At 37.1% G+C, this 26,020-nt stretch overlaps 1 protein-coding gene across 1 annotated transcript in view; it reads right to left on the reverse strand.

The window, feature by feature from the left end:
• Positions 1 to 26,020, reverse strand: part of LOC141338047 (low-density lipoprotein receptor-related protein 1B-like) — a gene marked incomplete at its 3' end in the record, with an annotated part of 171,078 nt that overhangs the window by 79,135 nt on the left and 65,923 nt on the right. The window contains exons 17-21 of the mRNA XM_073843617.1: positions 24,352 to 24,474; positions 22,029 to 22,169; positions 19,835 to 20,022; positions 6,627 to 6,810; positions 4,317 to 4,402 (exon numbers count right to left, since the gene is read on the reverse strand). Of these exons, the coding sequence (XP_073699718.1) occupies positions 4,317 to 4,402; positions 6,627 to 6,810; positions 19,835 to 20,022; positions 22,029 to 22,169; positions 24,352 to 24,474 (722 nt within the window). The remainder of the gene's footprint in view (positions 1 to 4,316; positions 4,403 to 6,626; positions 6,811 to 19,834; positions 20,023 to 22,028; positions 22,170 to 24,351; positions 24,475 to 26,020) is intronic.

The following is a 26,020-nucleotide window of genomic DNA, read 5'->3' on the forward strand; positions in this document are numbered from 1 at the left end:
ATGGCAACAAGTTATTGAAGAACTAATATTACTTAAACTGAAATAAAAAATGATAATAAACCTAAACACATTAAATTACTAAACTAATTAAAATGAGAATACAAAAATAAAGGCTAATACAAAACATTAATATTACAATATTATATACATGATACTAAATTAACACTGAACATAACTATTAATTTTATATATATTCTATTTTAGATCAAGTTTTTGTCCTATTAGAAATTTAGTTTAGTACCTTTAAAAGACATTAAATTATTATTGTTGTTCTTGTTAAAGATGAAAATAAAGTAAAATATACACATTAGATGAAAAACAAGAACTTAAAATACATTTTTTTTTTTTTTTTGGAGTGTAATATATATATATATATTTTTTTTTTTTAGTTTATATATATATTAATTTATATATAAATAATTTCGTTTTAAATATTTTCAGTTTTTCTCTTTTCTCTCCAAAAAGGTTTTTACAAAAACCTTTAAAGCCGTTGTTATTTAAACTTTATATATTATAAAGAAATTTATTAATAATTTCTCATAAAAAAATAAAAGAATAAATAACATGTCAGTATTTTTTTTAAGTTTTGTTTATGTTTCAAATTGTATTATTATTATTATTGTTATTGATCAAATATTTATAAAAAGTTCTGTAATTCTGTAAAGATAATAAAATAAAATAAAATAAAATGTTTTTGTTTTGAAGGCAAATGTTTTTTTGTTTATGTTATTTAAATTATTATTATTATTATTATTTTTGTTGTTGTTGTTGATAAACTATTTAAAAAAATATAGTAATTCTGTAAAGATGAAATAAAAAACACATATTAAATGAAAAACGTAAACTTAAAATATATATTTTTTTTATTTTATTTTAGATAAAGTTTTGGAGCTTCACATATATTAATAATTTAGTTTGAAATATTTTAGTTTTTTTTTCTATTCTCTCCATTAGAGTTTACAAAAACATTGAAAGCCATTAAATTTTTTAAACTTTATGTAACAAAGTAATGTTTTATTAATTTATCATTAAAATAAAATAAAATAAAATAAAATAAATTGTATTTGTTTTGGAGGCAATATTTTTAGGTTTTATTTAATTAAATTAAATTATTATTATTATTATTTTTATTATTATTATTGATAAACTATTTTAAAAACTACAGATATTCCGTAAAGATGAAACTAAATAAAATATACATATTAGATGCATAATGTAAACTTAAAATATGTTTTAATAAATATAATAAAATAATAATTTGTATTTTTATTTTTTAGATAAAGTTTTGGCGCTTCATATACATTAATAATTTAGTTATTAATAAGTAAATTAGTAAATATTTTTCGCTTTTCTCTCCACCAGTTTATACAAAAACCTTTAAAGCCGTTAAGCTGTTTAAACTTTAAATAATAAAGTAATTTATTATACATTTCTCAATTAAATAAAATATTGTCTTTGTTTATGAGACAAATGTTTTTAAGTTTTGTTTAGGTTTTCAAATTCTATTTCATCGCAACTTTCATTGTTCGTTAAAACTTGTTCATTTCTGATACAAAACTATTATTTATAGAGATATAAAACAGCTATAAAGTGGACAAGATTGTGGGAAGATTGTAACCAGAAATTGTTGTGAGCTAGACTCAAACTTCCTTTGTCCACATGAGCATTTATCTGTTAGGCCACATCTTTAGCAGCTTTTAATATTTACTAAAAAGTAAATCATTTGATCATTTCAAACCCCTTCAAACTGAAGAATTTAATGAAATCATGAGTCACAAAAATAATAATAAAAAAACCATCAAACAAAAACACTTCAAATCTTTTATAGTCCAAACCGACTCATTATAGCATCTTCCGGACGCTTTCTCAATACACTTCTCATTCGCTTTGTTATTTTCACTATGTTCGGTTAGAAATAAGAGCGAGACTTCCTCCATCTGACAGAAACTTCCCATCATGCACTGCTACGCCCATAGCCAATCACTTTCTCAGTAGGGGTCTTTCACATTCGCCCGTCTCTCTCCGTGTCGTTCTGTCTCGTTCACTCAAACCCCCCGCCGCGTTCAGATCTAATTTGCTGGACCAGACCTTTTAAATCAAACTGATGGAGTTCCTGACTGATGAATCAACCCAAGCGTGCATTTTTAACTGCTCCTTCGATGGCAAGCCGCTCAATCTCTTTACACACGGGCCAAGCGAGAGTTTCTCATCCGACAGTCCCTTCACAGCCAAATCGGTCATGGTTCCTTTTGCATACAGATTTAAAGACCATAACTGACATTTTCATTAATAATGAATACTTTAATGATAGATTTACTAGTTAGGAATGATTAAAGGAGCCATAACTTGCACTTTTTCATCATAGCTTTCAATACTAAGTGTAAAATAGTTGCGATTCCAGTCACAATATGACCTTTTCCGTTTGCAAATATTCCCAGGCGTCGATATTCGCGTCAATCAAATGTCTAAAACGCTGTCTCAGGCTCAAGTTGAGCTTGTGAATTTCTATAAAGCATCACAGGTGGCCGTTGATCTTGCACTTTCATTTCCTTTTTTAAATTACAGGCCTTGTGCTCCTTGGGCCATGAAAAAAATCCGCCTATGTACATATATATTTTTCAAATATCAATTGTTCACTATTAAAAATCATAGTAACAGGGTTGACATTTTAAGACATATTAAAAAGATAAAGCAATAAAGCGTTATTTCAAAACATGCCTAAATATGATATAATTATATGCCTATGAAAAAAAAAATTACCTATGGTAACAGGGTTGAACATTTTAGCATTTCATGTTAAGTTAGAAGCTTTGTGCTCAAGGCGATGAAAAGCAAAAATCTGATTATCGACATTTTTATATTTTTTAAATATCAACTGTTCACTATTAAATAAATCATGGTAACAGGGTTGACATTTCAAGTCAAATTAAAAAGATAAAAAAATAAAACTTAATTTTCTTTAGACAAAACATGTCTAAATATGATATAATTATATGCCTACAAAAAGGTAAAAAATTACCAATGGTAACAGGGTTGAACATTTTCGCATTTAATTCTAAATTACAAGCTTTGTGCTCAAGGCCAGGAAAACCAAAGATCTGATTATCATCATTTTTATATTTTTTTAAATATCAATTGTTCGCTATTAAAAATCATAGTAACAGGGTTGATATTTTAAGACACTAAAAGGATTAAGCAACAAAACAATTTTCCAAATATCCCCGGGCGTCGATATTCTCGTCAACAAAGTGTCTAAAATGTTGTTTCAGGCTCAAGGTGAGCTTGTGAATTTCTATAAAGCATCACAGATGGCTGTTGATCTTGTGCTTTCCTCTGAGCTTTTGTATGGTGTGTCTGTATTAAGCACCATATGCTGTGAGCATGTGTATTTTTATGAAAGAAATAAGTAGGAAATTACATGGGAATATGGAGGAAACATGATAATGAGTTTGAGATAAACAGGATGGCATCTGTGAGCATATAAATTAGAATAATGGTTATAAAAATATATTTTTAACACTTGTATAAGTATAAAAGGAAGACATTTTGTGCTCCTTGGGCCATGAAAAAAATCTGCTTATGTACATATATATTTTTCAAATATAAATAGTCCGCTATTAAAATTCATAGTAACAGGGTTGACATTTTAAGACATATTAAAAAGATAAAGCAATAAAACTTCATTTTTTTTAGACAAAACTTGTCTAAATATGATATAATTATATGCCCACAAAAAGGTAAAAAATTACCAATGATAACAGGGTTGAAATTATTTCGCATTTTATGGAAATTACATGGGAATATGGAGGAGACATGCTAATGAGTTTGAGATAAACAGGATGGCATCTGTGAGCATATAAATTAGAATAATGGTTATAAAAATATATTTTTAACACTTGTATAAGTATAAAAGGAAGACATTTTGTGCTCCTTGGGCCATGAAAAAAATCTGCTTATGTACATATATATTTTTCAAATATAAATAGTCCGCTATTAAAATTCATAGTAACAGGGTTGACATTTTAAGACATATTAAAAAGATAAAGCAATAAAACTTCATTTTTTTAGACAAAACTTGTCTAAATATGATATAATTATATGCCCACAAAAAGGTAAAAAATTACCAATGATAACAGGGTTGAAATTATTTCGCATTTTATGGAAATTACATGGGAATATGGAGGAGACATGCTAATGAGTTTGAGCTAAACAGGATGGCATCTGTGAGCACATAAATTAGAATAATGGTAATAAAGAGATTTTTTAACACTTGAATAAGTAAAATTGTATGTTTTAGAGAGCTTTATCCATCATACCTGTTTCAGAAGAGTGTAGTTTGATCCATCCAGACTGATCTTTCGGATTTCGTGATGGTCAGCAAGAATAAGAAAAGGCTCCTCCACTGAAAAAAAAAAGACAAAAAAATGTTTTATTTACATATTTTATTATAATTTAATATTTTTAATTTATTTTATATTTAATTTGATTTAATATTTTTAGTATTATTCATATATTTTCATAATTTATAAATATTATTGTATTTTATTTATATTTTATTTTTTAACATTTATTTCATGTAAGATAGAACATCTTCCCCACAGCATTTCTTAAAAAATAAAATAAAATAAAAATTTAATTGTTCATTAACTATAAAACACTGTCTGACTTTAATCCTTTGTGACTTTTAGTGACTAAAAAAGTACTTGGGATTTTGTAATATTTGGTTATATGGATGTATTCAGATTCCAAATACTTTAAAAAGCCTTTAAATCAGTGTTTGTGTTGCTCTATGGATTTTTCTGGCTGCGAGACATGACTGAAGCTTCCGTTTGATGACTTGAAATCGATTTCCTGTGAGCTGCCAACACTTGAACATCCACTTCCTGTCAAGACTGGGACTTAGACTTGTCAGTCATATGCAAAACAGTGCTTTATTACTTCAGTGTGTGTGTGTGTGTGTGTGTGTGTAGGCGCATGTCTGTGAAGGAGAGACACTTACAAAATAGTACTGTGGTGGTACAGGGATGGTATCAAATGGCACCTTAATATATACTATCATACTGACTGAAATATATGCCTTCAGAAAGGTAAAAATGACTTATAGTAACAGGGTTGAAAGTTTTAATTTCAAATTACAAGCTTTGTGCTCAAGGCCATGAAAAACAAAAACCTGCTTATCTACATTTTTCAAATATCAATTGTTCACTATGTTAAAAACAATGGTAACAGAGTTGACATTTTAAGACACTTTTAAAAGATAAAGCAATAATACTTTATTTTCTTTAGACACAACGGCCCGGTTTCACAGACAGGGCTTAGGCCATGGTTCAATTAGGACAATTAAGTAATTTTTATAAACATGCTTGCAAAAAAACATTACTGTTGTGCATCTTAAGACAAAACAAAGGCACTGGTATATTTTAAGATCAAACAGTGGCATTTTATTTTAGTTGAAACAACTCAGACTTACAGTTTAGTCTAGAACTAGGTTTAAGCCTTGTCTGTGAAACCGGGGGAACATGTTTAAAATATATGCCTACAGAAAGGTAAAAAAAAAATGACTAATGGTAACAGGGTTGAAAGTTTTAGGATTCAATTTCAAATTACGGGCCTTTTGCTCCTCAGGCCATGAAAGAGAAAAATCTGCTTTTATACATATATATTTGTTCAAATATGAATTGTTAACTATTTAAAAAAAAAATCATGGCAACAGGGTTGATGTTTTAAGTCACTTTAAAAGGATAAAGCAATAAAAAAATTTTCTTTAGACAAAACATGTTTAAAACAGAAAATGGGAATTTAGAAAATATTTCTAAATATTATAAATTTATATTAACATTTGAATTACAATACTTACAAATAGATATCAATCATTCACTATACAATATTATGGTAACAGGATTCATATTTTAAGACACTTTTAAAAGATAAAGCAGTAAGTTTTTTAGACATAGCGTTTTTAAAACATTTTAAAATATTAAATAATTGTATGTACATGTTATTTATATTATATTACCAAAATAAATTATCAATGTTCTAGAAACATTATCATGGTAACAGGGTTGGTATTTTAAGATGCTTAAAAAAATTAAGCAATAAAATATAGGAGATTTTAGCTCGTTGTTGAGAAAGTATTGTAAAGTAAGTATCATATGGTATTACCATGGTAATAAAATATAAATATAAAAATTAAAATAAATATGTCTGTATTAACACATATAACCTATTTTGAAGGAGGAGTCATATGGTATTACCATAGTACCATGCCAAAAAGGCAGTCGCAATACAGTGGCAGGTTTTATTAGCGACTTTGCATGTCAGTGGCGTTTGTGAGCAAACACTAAATGAGAGAATATTAAAGTGTCTTTCTTTTATACAGTAAATAACTGCAGGCAGATGCCATATGTCACACCTGGATCTGCTCTTAGCCAATCAGAGCTCATCTCCAGCTGACGAACTAATTGTCTTCAACGTCCTGTTGCTTTCCTCTAAATATAAGTCACAACAAGACTCAGTATGCGAGTTCTCGCCCGTGTGGGGTGATTCTGGGCAAGTGTGACAGTAAAATCTTTGTGAGGGTCCATGGGAGCTCATTCACACCTGTGCAGCTGAATAGAGCAGAGTACCTGAGAGAGACCTGCAGCTGTGCGGGTTACTGGCGGGACGCTGGTACCCGTCGGCACACAGGCAGTGAAAAGACCCGTAGGTGTTGATGCACTGGTGACTGCAGGGAAAGTTCTCTGAACATTCGTCCACGTCAATGCAAGTCCTGCCGTCGTTTTTCAGACGAAACCCCGGCCAGCACGTACACTAGAGAAGAAAGTGTAAAATGTTAATATTAGCCTAATAAAACAAATGTATTATTATATTATATTATATTATATTATATTATATTATATTATATTATATTATATTATATTATATTATTTAAGAATGTATTGCATAATGTCTTTAAAATATATTTTTTACAGACAAATTAATTTTAAAATATAATATAAATGCCTAATAATTTTTCAGTTTGATTTTTAAATTAAATATTACCATGATAAATTTTCATGTGATTAACTCTAATACTCATTAAAGACTAATGAACAGGAATGAACAGTAAATAAAATAAAATAAATAAGATTATTTAACACAAAACATATTATTATTATTATTATTATTATTATTATTAAAAATAATTTTTAATACTGTATCATTAGTACTTGTATTTTAGATTATATGATATTACTAAGAAAAAAAGTCTTAATGTTATTCAAATATGCCTAATTTAATTGAAATATCTGTTTTGTTTTTATACATATAAATTAATTTTAGAATTTCATATAATTCTGGGTAATATATGACCATGGCAAATTTTCATGCAATTCACTATAAATAAATAAATAAATAAATAAATAAATAATAATAATAATTATTATTATTATTATTATTATATTAAATGACTAAATATTTTAAAAATAAAATAAAAAAGTTATATAACACAAAACATTATTGTTATGTTATTATTATTAATGTTATTGTTTATTATTATTATTATCAAACTAAAAAAATGTTTGTTTATATATATGTAAAATTATATATGATATTATTGTATTATTAGTATGTTGTATTATATTGTACATTTATTTTATTTTATATTATACAATATTAAGAAAAAAGTAATGGTTATTAAAATATGTCTAAATTACTTACAATTTCAGTTTTTTTAATCATATAATTTAATTTTAAAATTGTATATAATTTAATCAAATTTTCTGTTAGATTTTTTTGGTGAAACAGATAGGAAGTCAACAGTAAAATAAAAAAGTAAGTAAATAAATAAAAACAAATTATTATTATTATTATTATTATTATTATTATTATTATTAAAGTTACATAACAAATTATTATTATTTACTATTACTATTAAATACGGTTTGTTATATTAAAAATATATTGATATATATTATATTATATTATATTATATTATATTATATTATATTATTAGTAACAAAACATGCATAATTTATTCAAAATGTCTTTCTGCATATAAAAGTTTACTTTATTTAAATAATTGTACACATTTTCTATTTGACTTTTAAGTGACCATGGCCATTTTACATATACACAATTCACTCCAATCCTGTCACCAACGCGGTCTCTGTGGCTCCCTCTGACCGCCGCCAGCGGGAAACCTCCCCGGAATATTAAACTACATTTCCCATGACCCCGTACCTGAGACTCACGCCTGTGTTTCCGGTTCACCGGTTCACTTCCCTTTGGCGGCCATTTATAGACTCGCTTCGCGGGGAGTTCCTCGCGAAGTTTTGCTAGTCTTACTACAATCCTAAGCGTTTATTCCATTGCATTGATTCTTGTTGCCGACTGGACTGTTATTTTCTCCCTGTGATTGCTTGCTTGTTTCCCTCGACCTCTGCCTGGATTTGACTACGCTATTTGGATTATCTGCATTGCTCTGTTTACTGGTGATAGACCTTGCTTGTTTGACTACGCTAATAAAGTTGTTTGCACATGGATCCTCTGCCTCCGCCTCAGTCCATGGAGGGCTTACAGAAAACTTCGCCACCTTTGGATCCAGCAACAACTTCGACTCTCGATGGCGCTACAGCCGAGGCGGCCACGAGGCAACAGCTCACCACGGAGCTATCAGCTCAGGCCACGGCTCTCCGTAACCAGCAGCAACAACTGGATCGCCTAACGGAGGTCACCAGCCAGCTGGTAAGAGCTCTTCAAGGGCTTCAAATGACGGCGCCGCCCGCCACATCTCCTCCTGTTCCACCACCGCCTGTTATACCACCTGTGTCGGCCAGCCCACGGCTGGCGTTTCCTGAGAAGTTTGATGGCAATCCGTCTAAATGCAAGGGTTTCCTTCTACAATGCTCGTTGTTTACCAGCCAACAACCGCATCTGTATCCCACTGACGAAGGAAAGATCGCATTTGTTTGTTCCCTACTCTCAGGAAGGGCCTTGGACTGGGCCACGGCAGTATGGCGGCTGGATCGGCCTACCTTTCCCTCCTTCTCCAACTTTCTACAGAGGTTTAGGGATGTGTTTCAGCCCAGTCAGGAGAGTGGTGATGCAGGAGAGCAAATCATGGCGCTGCGTCAGGGAAGGAGGACCGCGGCGGATTATGCTTTGACTTTCCGCACCCTTGCAGCTCAGAGTGGATGGGATGAAGGACCGCTTAAGCTCCACTACCGCCGAGGCCTTCAGTCTGATCTTCAAGTAGAGCTAGCCTGTCGGGATGAAAACATCAATTTGGAGCAGTACATTGATCTCTCCATCCGGGTGGATAACATCATGAGAGCACGTAAGCCAGCTCGTTCATTCACCTCCACACCGCTCACGACGCACCCCACTGAGGCCGCCCCCGAACCCATGCAACTTGGGGCCACCAAACTCACTTTGGAGGAAAGGGAGAGACGATTCAGGGGGAACCTGTGTCTATACTGTGGACTGTCTGGACACATTCGGGCTAACTGCCCCACTCGTCCACCACGCCAATTCACCTCGGTGAGTAATTCAACCACCTCAACCAGTTGCTGTCACATTCCCATCAGACTGAGTTATTTGAACTGTATCATTGAAACGTCTGCTTTGGTTGACTCTGGTGCGGCTGGTAACTTCATAGACTCTGGATTTGTTACCGCTAATCACCTACCCACTCTCTCTTGTGTTTCACATGTGTCAGTGGCCGCCGTCGACGGGCGACCACTAGGATCTGGCCGGATAATGCACACCACCAAGGACATTACATTTACATTTACATTTACATTTATTCATTTAGCAGACGCTTTTATCCAAAGCGACTTACAATTGGGAATACAACAAATAATTCATCCTAAGGAGGCAGATCGACATAGGAAGTGCTCAAAAGTACCATATGTCAGGCGTTGTCAAATGAGTACGGGCTAGAAAGGGAAGATCAGGAAAGAGAGGAGAATTTTTTTTTTTTTTTTTTTTTTTTTTTTCAGATAGTCAGATAGTGTCGAAAAAGATGGGTTTTCAGCAGTCGCTTGAAGACAGTAATGGAGTCAGCGTTTCGGATGGGGGTGGGAAGATCATTCCACCAGGCAGGGACATTGAAGGAGAATGTTTTGGAAAGTGATTTCATGCCTCTCTGTGGTGGTACAATAAGGCGTCTTTCGCTAGAGGATCTCAGACTTCTGGAGGGAGTGTAGATGCGTAGTAGTGAATGGAGGTAGGCCGGTGATGAGCCGGTGGCTGTCCTATAGGCCAGCATCAGTGTCTTGAATTTGATGCGTGCTGTAACCGGTAGCCAGTGCAGGGATATGAAGAGAGGTGTGACATGGGCCTTCTTGGGCTCATTGAAGACGAGCCGTGCTGCTGCATTCTGAATCATTTGTAGAGGCCTGATTGTACATGCTGGAAGACCAGCTAAAAGGGCATTGCAATAGTCCAGCCTGGAAATGACCAGGGCCTGGACAAGGAGTTGTGCAGCATGCTCTGTTAGGAAGGGCCTGATCTTTCTGATGTTGTGCAACGCAAACCTGCAGGATCGAGCAGTTTTAGCTATATGTTCTTTAAAAGTCAATTGGTCATCAAAGATTACACCAAGATTTCTGGCTGAAGTCGATGGGGTAATTGTTGATGAACCTAACTGGATGGAGAAGTCATGTTGTAAAGTTGGAGTGGCGGGAAAGACAAGGAGCTCAGTTTTAGCTAGATTGAGCTGAAGATGGTGTTCCTTCATCCATGCAGAGATATCCGCCAGGCAGCCAGAGATCCTTGCAGCTACTGATGGATCATCTGGTTTGAAAGAAAGATAGAGCTGTGTGTCATCAGCATAGCAATGGTAGGAGAAGCCATGTGCCTGTATGATGGGGCCCAGAGATGTAGTGTATATGGAGAAGAGGAGGGGTCCAAGAACTGATCCCTGAGGAACCCCAGTGACCAGTTGATGAGTTTTGGAAACCTCCCCTCCCCAGGCCACTCTGAAAGACCTACCAGAGAGATAGGATTTGAACCAGCGAAGTGAAGTCCCTGTGATGCCCAACGATGAGAGGGTAGACAGAAGGATCTGGTGATTTACCGTGTCAAATGCTGCAGAAAGGTCCAGTAAGATGAGTACTGATGATTTGGAATCAGCTTTTGCAATCCGCAGGGCTTCAGTGACAGACAGTAGTGCCGTCTCAGTTGAATGGCCACTCTTGAACCCTGACTGGTTAGCATCCAATAGGTTGTTCTGTGAGAGAAATAAAGATAGCTGGTTGAAGACAGCTCGTTCCAGTGTTTTTGCTATGAACGGAAGGAGAGAGACAGGTCTATAGTTGTCTATGAGTGAAGTGTTAAGTGTAGGTTTTTTGAGCAGTGGGGTTACCCGGGCCTGCTTAAATGTAGTGGGGAAAGTGCCTGTGAGAAGAGATGTGTTGATGATGTGTGTGAGCGCTGGTAAGATTGTAGGAGAGATTGCTTGGAGAAGGTGTGAGGGGATGGGGTCTAAAGGACATGTCGTCGGATGGCTGGAGAGGAGAAGTTTGGTTACTTCTGCCTCAGAAAGGGGATGGAAGGAGAAGAGGGGAGTTTCAGCCGTGGGTGTGGTCAGTTTTAGTTCCTGTATGTGTGGAGCTGAGAACTTATTACTGATAGATGTAGTTTTTTCTGTAAAAAATGTGGCAAAATCATCAGCTGTTATAGAAGTGGTGGGAGGTGGTGGAGGGGGACAGAGCAGTGAATTAAAAGTTTTGAAAAGGTTGCGTGTGTCCGGAGCATTGTCGATCTTGTTGTGGAAGTATGAAGATTTGGCAGTATGGACATGGGTAGAGAAAGATGACAGCAGAGACTGATACATACTCAAGTCAGATGGATCCTTAGATTTGTGCCATTTTCTCTCAGCTGCCCTAAGTTTGGACCGATGCTCACGAAGAACATCGGATAGCCAAGGGTTGGAAGGAGCAGCCCGTGCTGGCCTGGAGGAGAGAGGGCATATTTCATCTAGGCAAGAAGTAAGAGTGGAACATAACGTGTTGGTTGCTGCATTAGTATCCAGAGATGTGAAGTGGGTAGGAGAGGGAAGAGAGGAGGATATTGATGAAGAAAGATGGGAGGGTGAGAGAGAGCGTAGGTTTCGTCTAAAAGTAACGGGTAGGGGGGGTGGGGGTGCACAAGTAGCAAGATGTAGGTTTAGTGTAATGAAGAAATGGTCAGAGATGTGAAGGGGTTTGACCACAATGTCGTCTGAAGTACAGTTTCGTGTGTAGATGAGATCAAGTTGGTTGCCGGATTTATGAGTGTATGCAGTGGTAGTGCGTTTTAGGTCAAATGAAGCAAGAAGTGAATGGAAGTCTGCAGCATAGGGTTTGTCCAGATGCATGTTAAAATCTCCAAAGACCAGAAGTGGGCTGCCATCTTCTGGAAAAGAGGATAGCAGCCCATCCAGCTCTTCTAAGAAGATGCCAAGTTGACTAGGAGGGCGGTAAATGACCACAACATGGAGTTTGATAGGAGATGTTATAGTGATTGTATGAGATTCAAATGAGTTATAATTGCATAGAGGAGAATGGGTTGAGTATTTCCAGTTGTTGGAAATCAGAAGTCCCGTACCCCCACCCCTTCCAGTCTGACGAGGGGTGTGAGAGAAGGAGAATTTATTAGATAGAGCAGCTGGGGTTACAGAGTCATCTGGACGTATCCAGGTCTCAGTCAAACCTAGGATGCTCAGGCCAGATTGCAAGGAAAATGCCGAAATGAAGTCTGCTTTGTTGACAGCTGATCGACAGTTCCAAAGTCCAACCGTGAAAGAGAAAGGTTCAGTGGAAGAGGTGTGTATTGGACGCAGGTTAGAGAGATTGCGTCGGCGTGTGCGTGTGATGTTAGTGCGGTGTGTAGAGAGCACCGGAATGAGTTGGAAACACATGATAGAGAAGGACAGAAAGAAGAGTGAGAAAAGGAAAGGAGTACTTAAGTGCGTTGTCGGTGTCGTTGCTCGGAGAAGTCGCGCAGGAAAAGTCGCAGTCTTTACTCTTGTCGGTCTTCACGCGAGGAGGCTGAACGCTTCCGCTGACGCTTCAGCGTCAGCTGGTATGACACCGTTAAATACACAACCAAACAAAGCTTTACTGAAACAGCTAGGGACGCCTCCTGGGCTCAGTACAGCCGCAAATGTATTGCACGCACGCAAAATGTCTCTAATCGAAACTTAAATGCAACCAACTTCGCACTTCTAATTGCTCTGGAAGGGCGCGATATGAATAACCAAAGCTTCCCTTTGTCGTCCGCTCAGTTTTGAATTTTAATAAGCACAATCAAAACTACTATTAAACGTAGAAACCACTAGCAAGGCAAATAACAGACCAACGAGTGCTTAATTAACAGCAGCTTAATGTAAATATAAACGAATACCCTAGTTAAATAAATATAAGAGTGCTTTTAACAGCAGATCAATGTAAACAGAACGAATAAATGAACGAATCCAACGACAGAGTGCTTTTAACAGCAGATCAATGTAAACAGAACGAATAAATGAACGAATCCAACGACAGAGTGCTTTTAACAGCAGCACAAAGCAGACTGAAACGAATAAATTAATAAATTCAAACGAGTGCTTTTAACTGCAGCTCAATGTAACGTTCGCCTATTAAAATAGTATTTAAGCAGCAACTTACCCGCAGTCGTTCTTTCTCCTCTGAGGATTGGAATCACTTTCCCACCCTATCCGTTGACCCAGGACATCAGGAGACGATCCGCTTCTTCGTCATTGCATCACCTCAATCACCCGTCATTCTCGGATATCCTTGGCTGAACCAACACGGACCTACCATCGCCTGGGCCGAACGCACCATCACAAGCTGGTCACCTCACTGCCAGCATCGCTGCCTCCAAGTCACCATCCAACCCGCTACCAATCAGGATGACCAACCACGACTCTCCTCCATCCCATCCGAATATCAGGACCTGCTGAAGGCCTTCAGCCGCACCGAGTCTACCCAGTTACCGCCCCATCGCCCAGGAGACTGTGCTGTAGACCTCATCCCTGGAGCTTCTCCCCCCCGGGGTCGAATCTTCCCCTTGTCACAGGCAGAGTCCCAGGCCATGAACTTATACATCCAGGAGGAGTTGGCCAAGGGCTTCATCGTACCATCCACATCTCCAGCTTCAGCGGGCTTCTTCTTCGTCAAAAAAAAGGATGGGGGCCTGCGTCCCTGCATCGATTATCGTGGACTCAATGAGGTGACCATTAAATTCCGCTACCCCCTTCCTCTTGTCCCATCCGCTCTGGAACAACTACGCTCTGCCAAGGTCTTCACAAAACTGGACTTACGTTCGGCCTACAACCTCATCAGAATCAGAGCGGGTGACGAGTGGAAGACGGCCTTCTCCACGACATCGGGGCACTATGAATATAGGGTTATGCCCTTCGGCCTGGCCAACAGTCCCTCGTGTTTCCAAGCATTCATCAACGAGGTCTTTAGGGACATGCTAAACCGGTGGGTCATTGTCTACATTGACGACATACTCATCTATTCAGATACCCTCAACCAACATGTTCAACACGTTCGGGCAGTACTGCAACGGCTCATCTCCCATCAGCTGTACGCCAAGGAGGAGAAATGTGAATTCCACGTAAGCAAGATCTCCTTCCTTGGGTACATCATCAGCTCGGAAGGAGTCGCCATGGATGAGAGGAAGGTGAGCGCAGTACTCAGATGGCCACGCCCCAACACTTTGAAAGAACTCCAACGATTCCTCGGATTCGCCAACTTCTACCGCAGATTCATTCGGCTCTTCAGTACCGTGGCAGGTCCCCTCACTGCCATGGTAAAGAAAGGAACCACCCGTCTCTCCTGGTCTGAGTCTGCTCTACAGGCCTTTGAAGATCTCCGTCAGAGATTCACCACGGCTCCAATTCTTCACCACCCAGATCCTGACAAGCCTTTCGTAGTAGAGGTGGATGCCTCTAGCTCTGGGGTCGGAGCAGTACTATCCCAACGGCAGGGAGAACCACCCAAACTGTTCCCCTGCGCCTACTACTCACACAAACTCACACCCCCTGAGAGGAACTACGACGTGGGTAACCGTGAACTGTTAGCCATCAAGCTGGCTTTGGAGGAATGGCGCCACTGGCTGGAGGGCGCTAAACATCCCTTCACAGTGCTCACGGACCACAAAAACCTAGAATACCTACGTACCGCCAAGGTTCTAAATCATCGTCAGGCTAGATGGGCGTTATTCTTCACCCGTTTCCAATTCCAAGTTTCCTATCGCCCAGGCACCCAAAACACTAAGGCAGACGCTCTATCACGTATACACGAACAAGTTCAACAGCATGCCGCCACTGAACCCATTCTACCCACCATGGTCATGGTAGCACCAGTATCATGGGACATCATGACAGAAATCTCGGAGGCCCAGTCCCAGGACCCTGCACCTCCTGACTGCCCAGCTAACCTCACTTACGTTCCTCTCACCCTTCGACCTCGTATCCTCGCCCAGGTACACTCCGCTCCCAGCTCAGGTCACCCAGGCATCGAAGGAACCCTTGACCTTCTCAAAAACAAGTTTTGGTGGTCAACCATACGTCAGGACACCATTCAATTCATCCAGAATTGTACCACTTGCAATACCACCAAGGTACCACGCCGCTTACCAGCCGGCTTGCTTCAACCTCTACCCATTCCCCAACGTCCATGGTCTCATATAGCCATGGACTTCATCACAGACCTACCTCCCTCCAGGGGCTTCACCACCATTCTGACCATCATCGACCGCTTCTCCAAGGGATGTCGCTTCATTCCCCTCCAGAAACTCCCCTCGGCCATGGAAACTGCTGACCTCCTCTGCAACTGGGTATTCAGGATCTACGGTCTTCCGGAGGACATAGTCACCGATCGTGGCCCCCAATTCACCTCACGTCTCTGGGCCAGCTTCTGTCGACTCCTCAACATCAACGTGAGTCTCACCTCAGGCTACCACCCAGAATCCAACGGGCAGGCCGAACGCTTGAATCAGGAACTAATTCGCTTCCTCCGCTCATACTGTCACAACCATCAGGAGAACTGGAGCAACTATCTATTCTGGGCCGAATATGCCCAAAACTCCCTCCGCAAACCTGCCACCAACCTCACCCCCTTCCAATGCACCTTAGGACACCAACCTCCCTTGTTCCCCTGGACCGGAGAACCTTCTGAGCTTCCTGCCATCAATTCCTGGTTTCAGCAGAGCGAGGAAACATGGAATCAGGCTCATGTACATCTTCAAGGGGCCGTTCGTCGTACACAAATTCAAGCCAATAGGAGACGTCGTCCTAACCCGCCTTATGAGCCAGGCCAGTGGGTCTGGCTTTCCACCCGGGACATACGACTTCGTCTACCCAGCAAGAAACTCAGTCCCAGGTACGTGGGTCCATTCAAGATCATTAGACAAGTCACACCAGTTTCATTTCGTCTAGACTTACCTGCTCAATATCGTATCTCACCCACCTTTCATGTCTCTCTGTTAAAGCCCGCTGGCGCTCCGGAAGGAGTGGAGAACCTAGACGAGACCGCAGACCAGGGACCCCCTCCTATCATCGAGGGCGAGGAGGTGTATCGTGTGAACACCATCTTGGACTCCCGACGCCGGAGGGGTCAACTCCAATATCTGGTCGACTGGGAAGGCTACGGTCCCGAGGAAAGATCCTGGGTCTCCGCAGGAGACATTCTGGATCCATCACTTACCACCGACTTCCACAACAGCCACCCAGATCGACCAGCACCCCGCAGAAGAGGTAGACCCCGGCGTCGGCCGCCTCCTCGCTCCAGGAGTAGCTCGCAGGGGGGGGGCTCTGTCACCAACGCGGTCTCTGTGGCTCCCTCTGACCGCCGCCAGCGGGAAACCTCCCCGGAATATTAAACTACATTTCCCATGACCCCGTACCTGAGACTCACGCCTGTGTTTCCGGTTCACCGGTTCACTTCCCTTTGGCGGCCATTTATAGACTCGCTTCGCGGGGAGTTCCTCGCGAAGTTTTGCTAGTCTTACTACAATCCTAAGCGTTTATTCCATTGCATTGATTCTTGTTGCCGACTGGACTGTTATTTTCTCCCTGTGATTGCTTGCTTGTTTCCCTCGACCTCTGCCTGGATTTGACTACGCTATTTGGATTATCTGCATTGCTCTGTTTACTGGTGATAGACCTTGCTTGTTTGACTACGCTAATAAAGTTGTTTGCACATGGATCCTCTGCCTCCGCCTCAGTCCATGGAGGGCTTACAAATCCTAATGAGAGACTAATGGACAGAAAGTGAGCAGTGAAACAAAACAATGTTTACACCGTTTCTAGACCATTAGCTTAGTCATTAGTCATTCATTAAAACTGCGCTTTATATTTGAATCGTATGGTAACAAAAGCTAAAAAAGCAAGAAAAACAAAGTTCCAGTAAGTTCAGAGCCACCATGTCCTTGACTGCCAGTTTTTAAAGTCAGCATGGTTGTCAAAGGACCGGCCCAGTATTCTGAGACATCTGCCAAATGAAGCTGTTCGATCTGCCACTCACACTCTCTGTGTGTGTGCATTTCTCCAACTAAAAACACACAGTTTTTAGCTTAACATGTCATTCTCCAGCTGTTCACTACCTCAGCTGACTTTCTCAAGCTAAATAGCTAGCATAGCACTCTTGTTTATGCATTCAACGGTTAAACGTTGTAAACTAAGTGGAAACAGGGTCATAACATTCTTCACGGATTTAGCGCTAAGTACTATAAACCTCTGTGGAATGAAAAAACATTGAACTTCGAATGATTTGTTTGCGCAGACTTTCCCAATATTGTCGTAGTCGCTAAGGCCTGCTAATGAGGTTTAGCTAAGATTTGGTGGGAAAACAAAAACATTCTTTTGTATTCGTAGGCTGTAGTTTTATGTGTGAATAGCTTTAGCGTGGAACAAAACTGGAGTTGAACCAGACGCTTATTTCGTAAAAAGAAAAACTTGAAGTGTAAAAAAATATATATGTGTTTTTGTACCAGGCCCGTCGCCAAGGGGGGGGCACTGCCCCCCTGCCCATGAACGCGAGTTAACTTACATTTGAGAACGAAAAACATTGATCTAGCATTAAACACTGCCAAACAAATCATCTAGCTGTAAAGGAGCACTAGCCTAAACAACGGTAAACTAATATGAAGCAAATAACTAATTGTTTCCGTAACCTTTTTTATGCACATTTTTGGATATCGCATAAAAAACGCTGGATGGAAGCACCAAGATGCGCATAAATTCTAAAAATGCGCGTAAAACTTATTTGCTAAGTAGGATAAAATTCTTATCCGGTAAGAAAGCATACATAAACTCAATGAAAACACTTTTACCTAATACATTCCTTGATGCTCATCAAAAATGTGACATGTGACTTTGCGATGTGATAGCATAACTGGACCAACCAACGGACCGATCTCATTGCACAGCATCTTAAATTCTAGTTCCGTCAATTTAAAATGCTTGAGGAAAGTCTCAAAGTGATTCGTTATAATAAACTCCCAGAACTGTTTTCCCAAACAGCAGGCTCTGAAAATAAGAAAACATGACTGCGTTTTGTCTGCGAGCTCTGAAGCTCGTAATTTATTGTATACGAATATAATAATATCTTCGTGATATTTAGCGCAAGTTAATCAGGAAGTGACAATTTTGTTCTCTTCAACTCACTGGATGGTACCAGTGCTTTATTCGCAAATGTTTTATGCGTTATTCTGATTTTGCGCATAAGTTTAATTAACTTTGGATGAAATACTAGCGTAGCAGGCAGGCAGGAAGGCACTGCGCATGGGATTCTGTGCAGGGAGAAAACCAAAAAAAGGGGTATAAAAGAATAAAATAAATAGTCCTACATGAGATATGTTTCACTTAAATAATTAACATATTATCAAACCAAAAAAACAAACAAAAAAACTGCGACACTGAGTTCTGGTTCATTTAGTGACAGCGCAGCAAGCTCAAGGAAACAGAGAAGGCTGAAAGACTTCTTATTTATTTTACGAAAGCTGTTTTTATAGTGAGTGCAAATAGAAGTTAACCTTTTACAGTTCCGAATAATGTCTTATTCTTATCAATGGAACCAAAAATGACATATTTTAAGTTGGTTCCGCTATAAGGAAAAAAATCTAAGCGATCGCGCCGGAGCCTGTGGAAAATATTTAAATTCTTCAGTTTCTCTTTAAATTCGTAGGGTTAGACTTTTGTATGGTGTTTATAACGAATTCCACTATAATTTGTGATTTATTTCATAATGTTTATTTATAAATTTGTACTATAATTTTGTAGCTGCTATTTTGTAGCTAATATTTTCTGATTTTTATGTTCGTCTGTCTGAATAGGCAAATTTAAAGGATTTGTCAAAAACAACGTTTTTTTTTTTTTTCTTTCAATACAATTTTGTCTGATATGTGTATAGCAGCTTTTTGTATTCATGCAGCAAATGTTTTAAAACTAGTAAGTACGTAAATAAGTTTTTTTTAACTACATGATTTTAAGGAACTTTTAACTATAACTTTTCGGGTAGCTTAAAGTAAAGCACTGTCATGAATTCGTTGTAAATTACAAAATGCATTGTTATAGGCCTATATAGATGGAAGAATATTGTTTTAGCAAAGTATATAGTCGCATATAGCATTATACTGATGTATCAATACATATTACGCAATTCCTTAAAAAAATCTCCTTTTGCTCAGCTGCAAAAACATGCTTTAAAATATGTTTTAATATAGAACTTTATTCAAGTTAGTGTTTTATATATAATTATATATATAAATTATTATATATAAAAACTGTGCCCCCCTATGAAAACGAAATGCCCCCCCCAATGAAAATGGTCTGGCGTTGGCCCTGTTTTGTACACACCTTGTATCCAACAGGTAAGTCTTGACAGTCCTGGGTACATCCGCTGACTTTACGGTTCAAACATTCGTTAACGTGGCAGTTTCTCTCGTCTGATCGGTCCCCGCAGTCGTCGTGTTGATTACACACGCTTCCCAGCGGAACGCAGCGGCCGTTTGCGCACATGAAAACCGAACCGTTGCACAAACTTTCTAAAACATGGAGCAGCGGGGAAAAAAGGGGAGATAGAAATCAACAAAACCATCAAACACATAAACACAGAACTCAAGTGGTTGCTAGAATGCAGTTCTGGTTGTTTTTAGCATGTTGCTAAGGTGCTCTTGGTGTTTTGCTGTTTATGTGGTTGCTAGACTAGTTCTGTGTAGCTTTTAGCAAGAGCCTATGCAGGTGCTAGGATGTTCTGTGTGGTATTAGCATGTTGCTACGTGGATGCTAAGGTGTTTTGGATGTACTTTAGCATGTGTTATTTGAAGCTAACGATAAGGTGTTTTTATGTACTTTAACTATTATTGCTATGTGGTTCAGGGTTTTTTAGGATGCATTTTAGCATGTTTGCTATTTGGATGTTAACACTAAGGTGTTTTGGATGTACTTTAGCATGTTTGCTATGTGGATGCTAATGCTAAGGCGTTTTGGATGTACTTTAGCATTTTGCTATGTGGTTCCTAGGCTGTTCTGTGTGGTATTAGCACTTTGCTATGAAGTTGCCAGGGCATGTTAGCATGTTTGCTATGTGGATGTTAACACTAAGGTGTTTCTGATGTACTTTAGTATGTTTTTAAGTGGTTACTAAGCTGTGTGGTTTAAGCATGGTGTTTTGGATGTATTTTAGCATTTTTGCTATGTGGTTCCTAGCCTGTTCTGTGTGGTATTAACATGTTAAGTGGTTGCTAAGCTGTTCTGTGTGGTTTTAGCTTTAGATGTATTTTAGCAAACATGCTAAATACATCCAAAACACCTTAGCATTAGCAACCACATAACAACACGTTAATACCACACAGAACAGCCTAGGAATCACATAAAAACATGCTAAGGTACATCCAAAACACCTTAGCATTAGCATCCACATAGCAAACATGAGAAAATACATCCGAACACCTTAGAATAAGGTGTTATAGATGTACTTTAGCATGTTGCTATTTGGTTCCTAGGCTGTTTTGTGTGGTTTTAGCATGTTGTTATGTCATTGACGGGGTGTTTTTGATGTATTTTAGCATGTTTGCTATGTGGATGCTAATGCTAAGGTGTTCTGGTTGTGTTTTACCATGTTGCTATTTGGTTCCTAGGAAATTCTGGTTGGCTCTTAGCACATTCTTATATAGTTGCCAGAATGTTTTGGATATATTTTAACATGTTTGCTACGTGGATGCTAATGCTAAGGTGTTTTGGATGTACTTTAGCATGTTGCTATGTGGTTCCTATACTGCTCTGTGTGGCTAAGTGGACACATTGTTTTTAAGTGGTTTTTAGCATGTTGCTATCTGGCTGTCAGATTGATGTGGTTTTAACATGTTGCTAGGTGTTTTGAATCTATTTTAACATGTTAGCTATGTAGCTGTCTGGCTGTTCTGAATGCTTTTAACATTATGCTAAGGTGTTCTTATGCTATGTCGTTCCACAATGCTATGTGGCTGCTAGAGTGTTTTTTAGCAAGTTCCTAAATTAATGCTAGAGTCTTCATGGTGGCGGATTTTTGGCATATTGCTAGGGTGTTCTGAGTGCTGAAGACTTTTTATTGTTTCTGAGTGCTTTTTAGCATGTTTTCTATGGTGTTCTAATTGGTTTTTGGCACTTTGCTAAGCAGTTGCGAGGTGTTCTGGTTGGTTGCTAGAGTGTTGCTCACCGGTCCAAGTCAAAACAGCCTTATTAGTGTTTTAAAGTTATACTGTAAACATCTTGTAAACATCTGAAGTGAATTTCCCCTCAGAAATATAAACATAAAACTGTTGCTTAATGAGCTTGGCTGAGAACAGTAATGGCATCTGTTAACATTAATGGCATATGTTTGCCCTGAAACCAAAAAGTGAAGAACAGAGGCACAGCAGTTTCATCAGCCCCTCTCTGCCCAGCTCAGGTGGCACTGGCAGGGGTACAGGACGCAAACGGGGAGGACCAGGTGTTCTGACAAATCCCATATGGGACGGAACCTGGGAACCTGTCAGTCAAACGGGGTGCGTGACACATGAGAGGGACTCGCCTGCGGCGGAACACTTTGGGTTGAGTGGCAGCTCGTCTGATCGGTCCAAACAGTCGGGAAAGCCGTCACATTCCCATTGGGCTCTCAATAAACATCGCCCATCTGCGCAGCGGAACTCCTCCTCTTTGCATAAACGATATTCTGGAGAGGAAAAAGAGAGAACAAATATGACATGAAGAGAGTTTAAACAATGGGGCAAAAAGTTAAAGCTGTTACTTTTACTGTTAAAACTGAAACAATGAATATAGTCACTGTAAGACATAAATTCGCAATTGTGAGATATTATGTCACAATAAAAAAACACACAATTATGAGAAACACACTGCAAGACAAAGTCATTTTTGTGACAAAGTCACAATAGGAGACAAAGTTGCAAATTGTGATTAAAAAAAAGTCACATTGCGAGAGATAAAACTTTATAAAAAAAATACACCAAGACTTTTAAAGTAAAAAAAAAAAAAAATGGGACAATTGCAACTATTAGAAAAATGTGCAATTATTATTGTCAACAATAAAGCTTGTGCATAAAGCATTGCAAGATATGGAGTCATCAAAAAAAAAAAAAATGCATTTACATCTTGAGATATAAAACTGCATTGCGAGATTTAAAAAAAAAAACATTGCATTTGTGAAAAATAGTCAAACTGAGTAATAAAATTACATTTTGTGATATAAAATCACAATGAAAAACAAACTGTGATAAATAAATAGTCACATTGTGAGACATAAAAATGCCATTGCAAGATTTAAAAATCATTGTGAAAAACATTGCAATTGCGAGAAATAGTCATTTTGAGAGAAATAAAGTTACATTTTGTGATATTAAGTCACAACGGTAGACAAACTGTGAGAAATAGTCACGTTACAGGATATAAAATGCCATTGCGAGATTAAAAAATCGTTGCAAAAAATATTGCTATTGTGATAAATTGTCATATTGAAAGAAATATTACGTTACGTGATATAACGTCACGATGAGAGACGAATTGTGAGAAATAGTCACATTGCGAGATATAAAACTGCATTGCAAGGTTTAAAAATCATTGTGAGAAATTGTCATATTGAGAAAAATAAAGTTATGCTTTGTGATATAACGTCACGATGAGAGACGAATTGTGAGAAATAGTCACATTGCGAGATATAAAACTGCATTGCAAGGTTTAAAAATCATTGTGAGAAATTGTCATATTGAGAAAAATAAAGTTATGCTTTGTGATATAACGTCACAATGAGAAACAAATTATTAGAAATAGTCACATTGCGAGATTAAAAAGTCATTGCGAAAAATATTGCGATTACAAGAGTCATATTGAGAAATAAAGTTATGTTTTGCAAAATAAAGTCACAATGAGAGACAAATTGTGAGAAATAGTCACACTGTGAGATATAAAACCACATTCCGAAATCAAAAAAAATAATTGGGGAAAAAAATAGTGATTGTGAGACACAGTGAAATTGAACAAAATAAAGTTACATTTTGTGATAAGAAGTCACATCGAGAGGCAAATTGTGAGAAATAGTTATAAAAATGCATTGCGAGATAAAAACAAAATCGTTGCGAAAAATATTGCAGTTGCGAAAAATAGTGAAATTGAGAGAAATGACATTAAGTTTTGTGATACAAAGTCACAATGAGAGATATAACACCACATTGCAAGATTAAAAAACATTGCGAAAAATATTGCAATTGCGAGAAATTGTCATATTGAGAGAAATATAGTTACGTTTTGTGATATATTAGGTCACAATGAGAGACAAATTGTGAGAAATAGTCACATTACGATACATAAAGCCACACTGCGAGATTAAAAAATTATTGCGAAGAATATTGCAATTACAAGAAAAAGTCATTTTGAGAGAAATAAAGCTGTTTTGTGAGAGACAAATTGCGATGAATAGTCATATTGCGAGATATAAAACTGCATTGCGAGATTAAAAAGTCATTGGGAAAAATATTGCCATTGCAAGAGTCATATTGAAAAATAAAGTTAGGTTTTGTGAAATAAAGTCACAATGAGAGACAAATAGTGAGAAACAGTCACACTGCAAGATATAAAACAGCTTTGAGAGATTAAAAAATCTTTGCGACCAGGACAGGTTTGTGAGATTCATCCTCATAGATAACAATAACAAAGATGAACAGTAGCCTATATTTGTGTTTATTCTTAGATCTGAGGTATGGGACAGTGAGTTGTGGATTCATTCCAACCGCTGAAACGTCCAATTAATGTTGTGCCAACACAATTACAACCCATTATACAGGCCACAAAGGGATGGTCATTTTCAACTGAAAGTAATGAATCGAGAAACCGTGTCTGCTCACCGCATTCCAGAGACTCGTCAGAACCGTCTCCGCAGTCGTCATCATGGTCGCACACGAAACGCCGCGGGACGCAGTTCTGGTTCCGGCACTGGAACGTGCTCTCGGTGCACGTGTTGTTCGGAGCTTATTAAAGAGAGGAACAAACAGGATGTTAGGTATGTGTTAGGATAAAAGGAACAGCACATATAGACACCTGAGACTTGATATAAAAAAAAAAAAAAAAAAGTCCAATTAGTTTGGTTGTGGCTCTGAAAATTCAAGGACGGAAGATAAAAAGATGTTTTGGATAAATTTGGCACCTTATTACCCAAAAGTGGTGTTAATTAGCATTCACTGTTCAAGGCAGATGGACAGACAGACAGACAAGTAAATTAATAAAAATGCGAACAAACAAGTGAATGAACTTATTATTTTTTTAAATAAAAAAGCTCAATCTAAAATGCTAAAAAAAAAAAAAAAAAAATGTATGACCAAAAAATAAACAAAATAAAAATAGATAAAAAAAATAAATACAATTAAATGGAAAAAATAAAATAAATAAAATAAATAAAACTGATTTATATTATTTTTTACATTTTTATTATTAAAAAATAAATAAATAATGATGAACAGAACTGATGACCCAAAATAAACCATATCTGGGTAATACTTTTTTTTTTTTTTTTTTACTTTTCAGAAAAATGAAAACAATACACGAAAAAAATTGCTAAAATAAAATAAACACATGGATAACTATTATATATTTTTTTATTTATTTAAAAAAAATAGTAATGACCCAAATCAAATGTCCAAATCAATGAATCAAAAAGGATCAACTAAACAATAATAACAAAATAAAACAATGATATACTTTTAATATAAGTTTTTTTATTGTTATAAAATATTTTTTTATTATAAGAGTAAACACATAGATTACTATTGTAATTAGTGTTATTTATTTCACTAAGTAATGAACAGAACTTATGACCCAAATCAATCAATAAAACAAAATTAAATAATGATATAATTTTAATATAATACATTTATTATTATTATTATTATTATTATTATAAAATAAAAGATGAAAAATATAAGATGAAATATTAAAAATAGATAGATTTTTTTTCATATTAGAAATATATATAAAAAAAATAGTAAACCAAGTAATGAACATAACTCATGACCAAAATCACTAATATTTCAATTTTTTTTAAATATTAGAAATATAAAAAAATAGTAAACCAAGTAATGAACATAACTTATGACCAAAATCACTTAATCAAATAAAATAGAATGAAAAATAACAATAAAATAACAATGAAATTATATACTTTTAATATTATGCAATAATAATGTTTATTATTATTATTATTATTATTAATAATAATGAATTAATTTATTAATAAAATAAAATAAAATAAAATGAAATAAGTAAGGGATAATCAATGGTTTGCAGTGTGTATCGTAGACTGTGGGTGTGTATGCGCGTACCTGCCTGCATGCTGCGTCTTTAATGCACGGCAAGCCGTTAATTATCCCAATTATTCCATGGTCATTTGCCAAGTTTTAGACAAGTTGAAAACTAGTATTGCTCTTTGCAGCGCAGATTTTGACCGAATGGGTAAAAAAGACGGTTATTTTTGTCAGTCATTCTGCCCACTTCAAATCAGACACAGATGAAATAGTGCGG

This window comes from Garra rufa, chromosome 7, assembly GCF_049309525.1.
Source record: "Garra rufa chromosome 7, GarRuf1.0, whole genome shotgun sequence".
In the NCBI taxonomy this organism is placed as follows: Eukaryota; Metazoa; Chordata; class Actinopteri; order Cypriniformes; family Cyprinidae; genus Garra; species Garra rufa.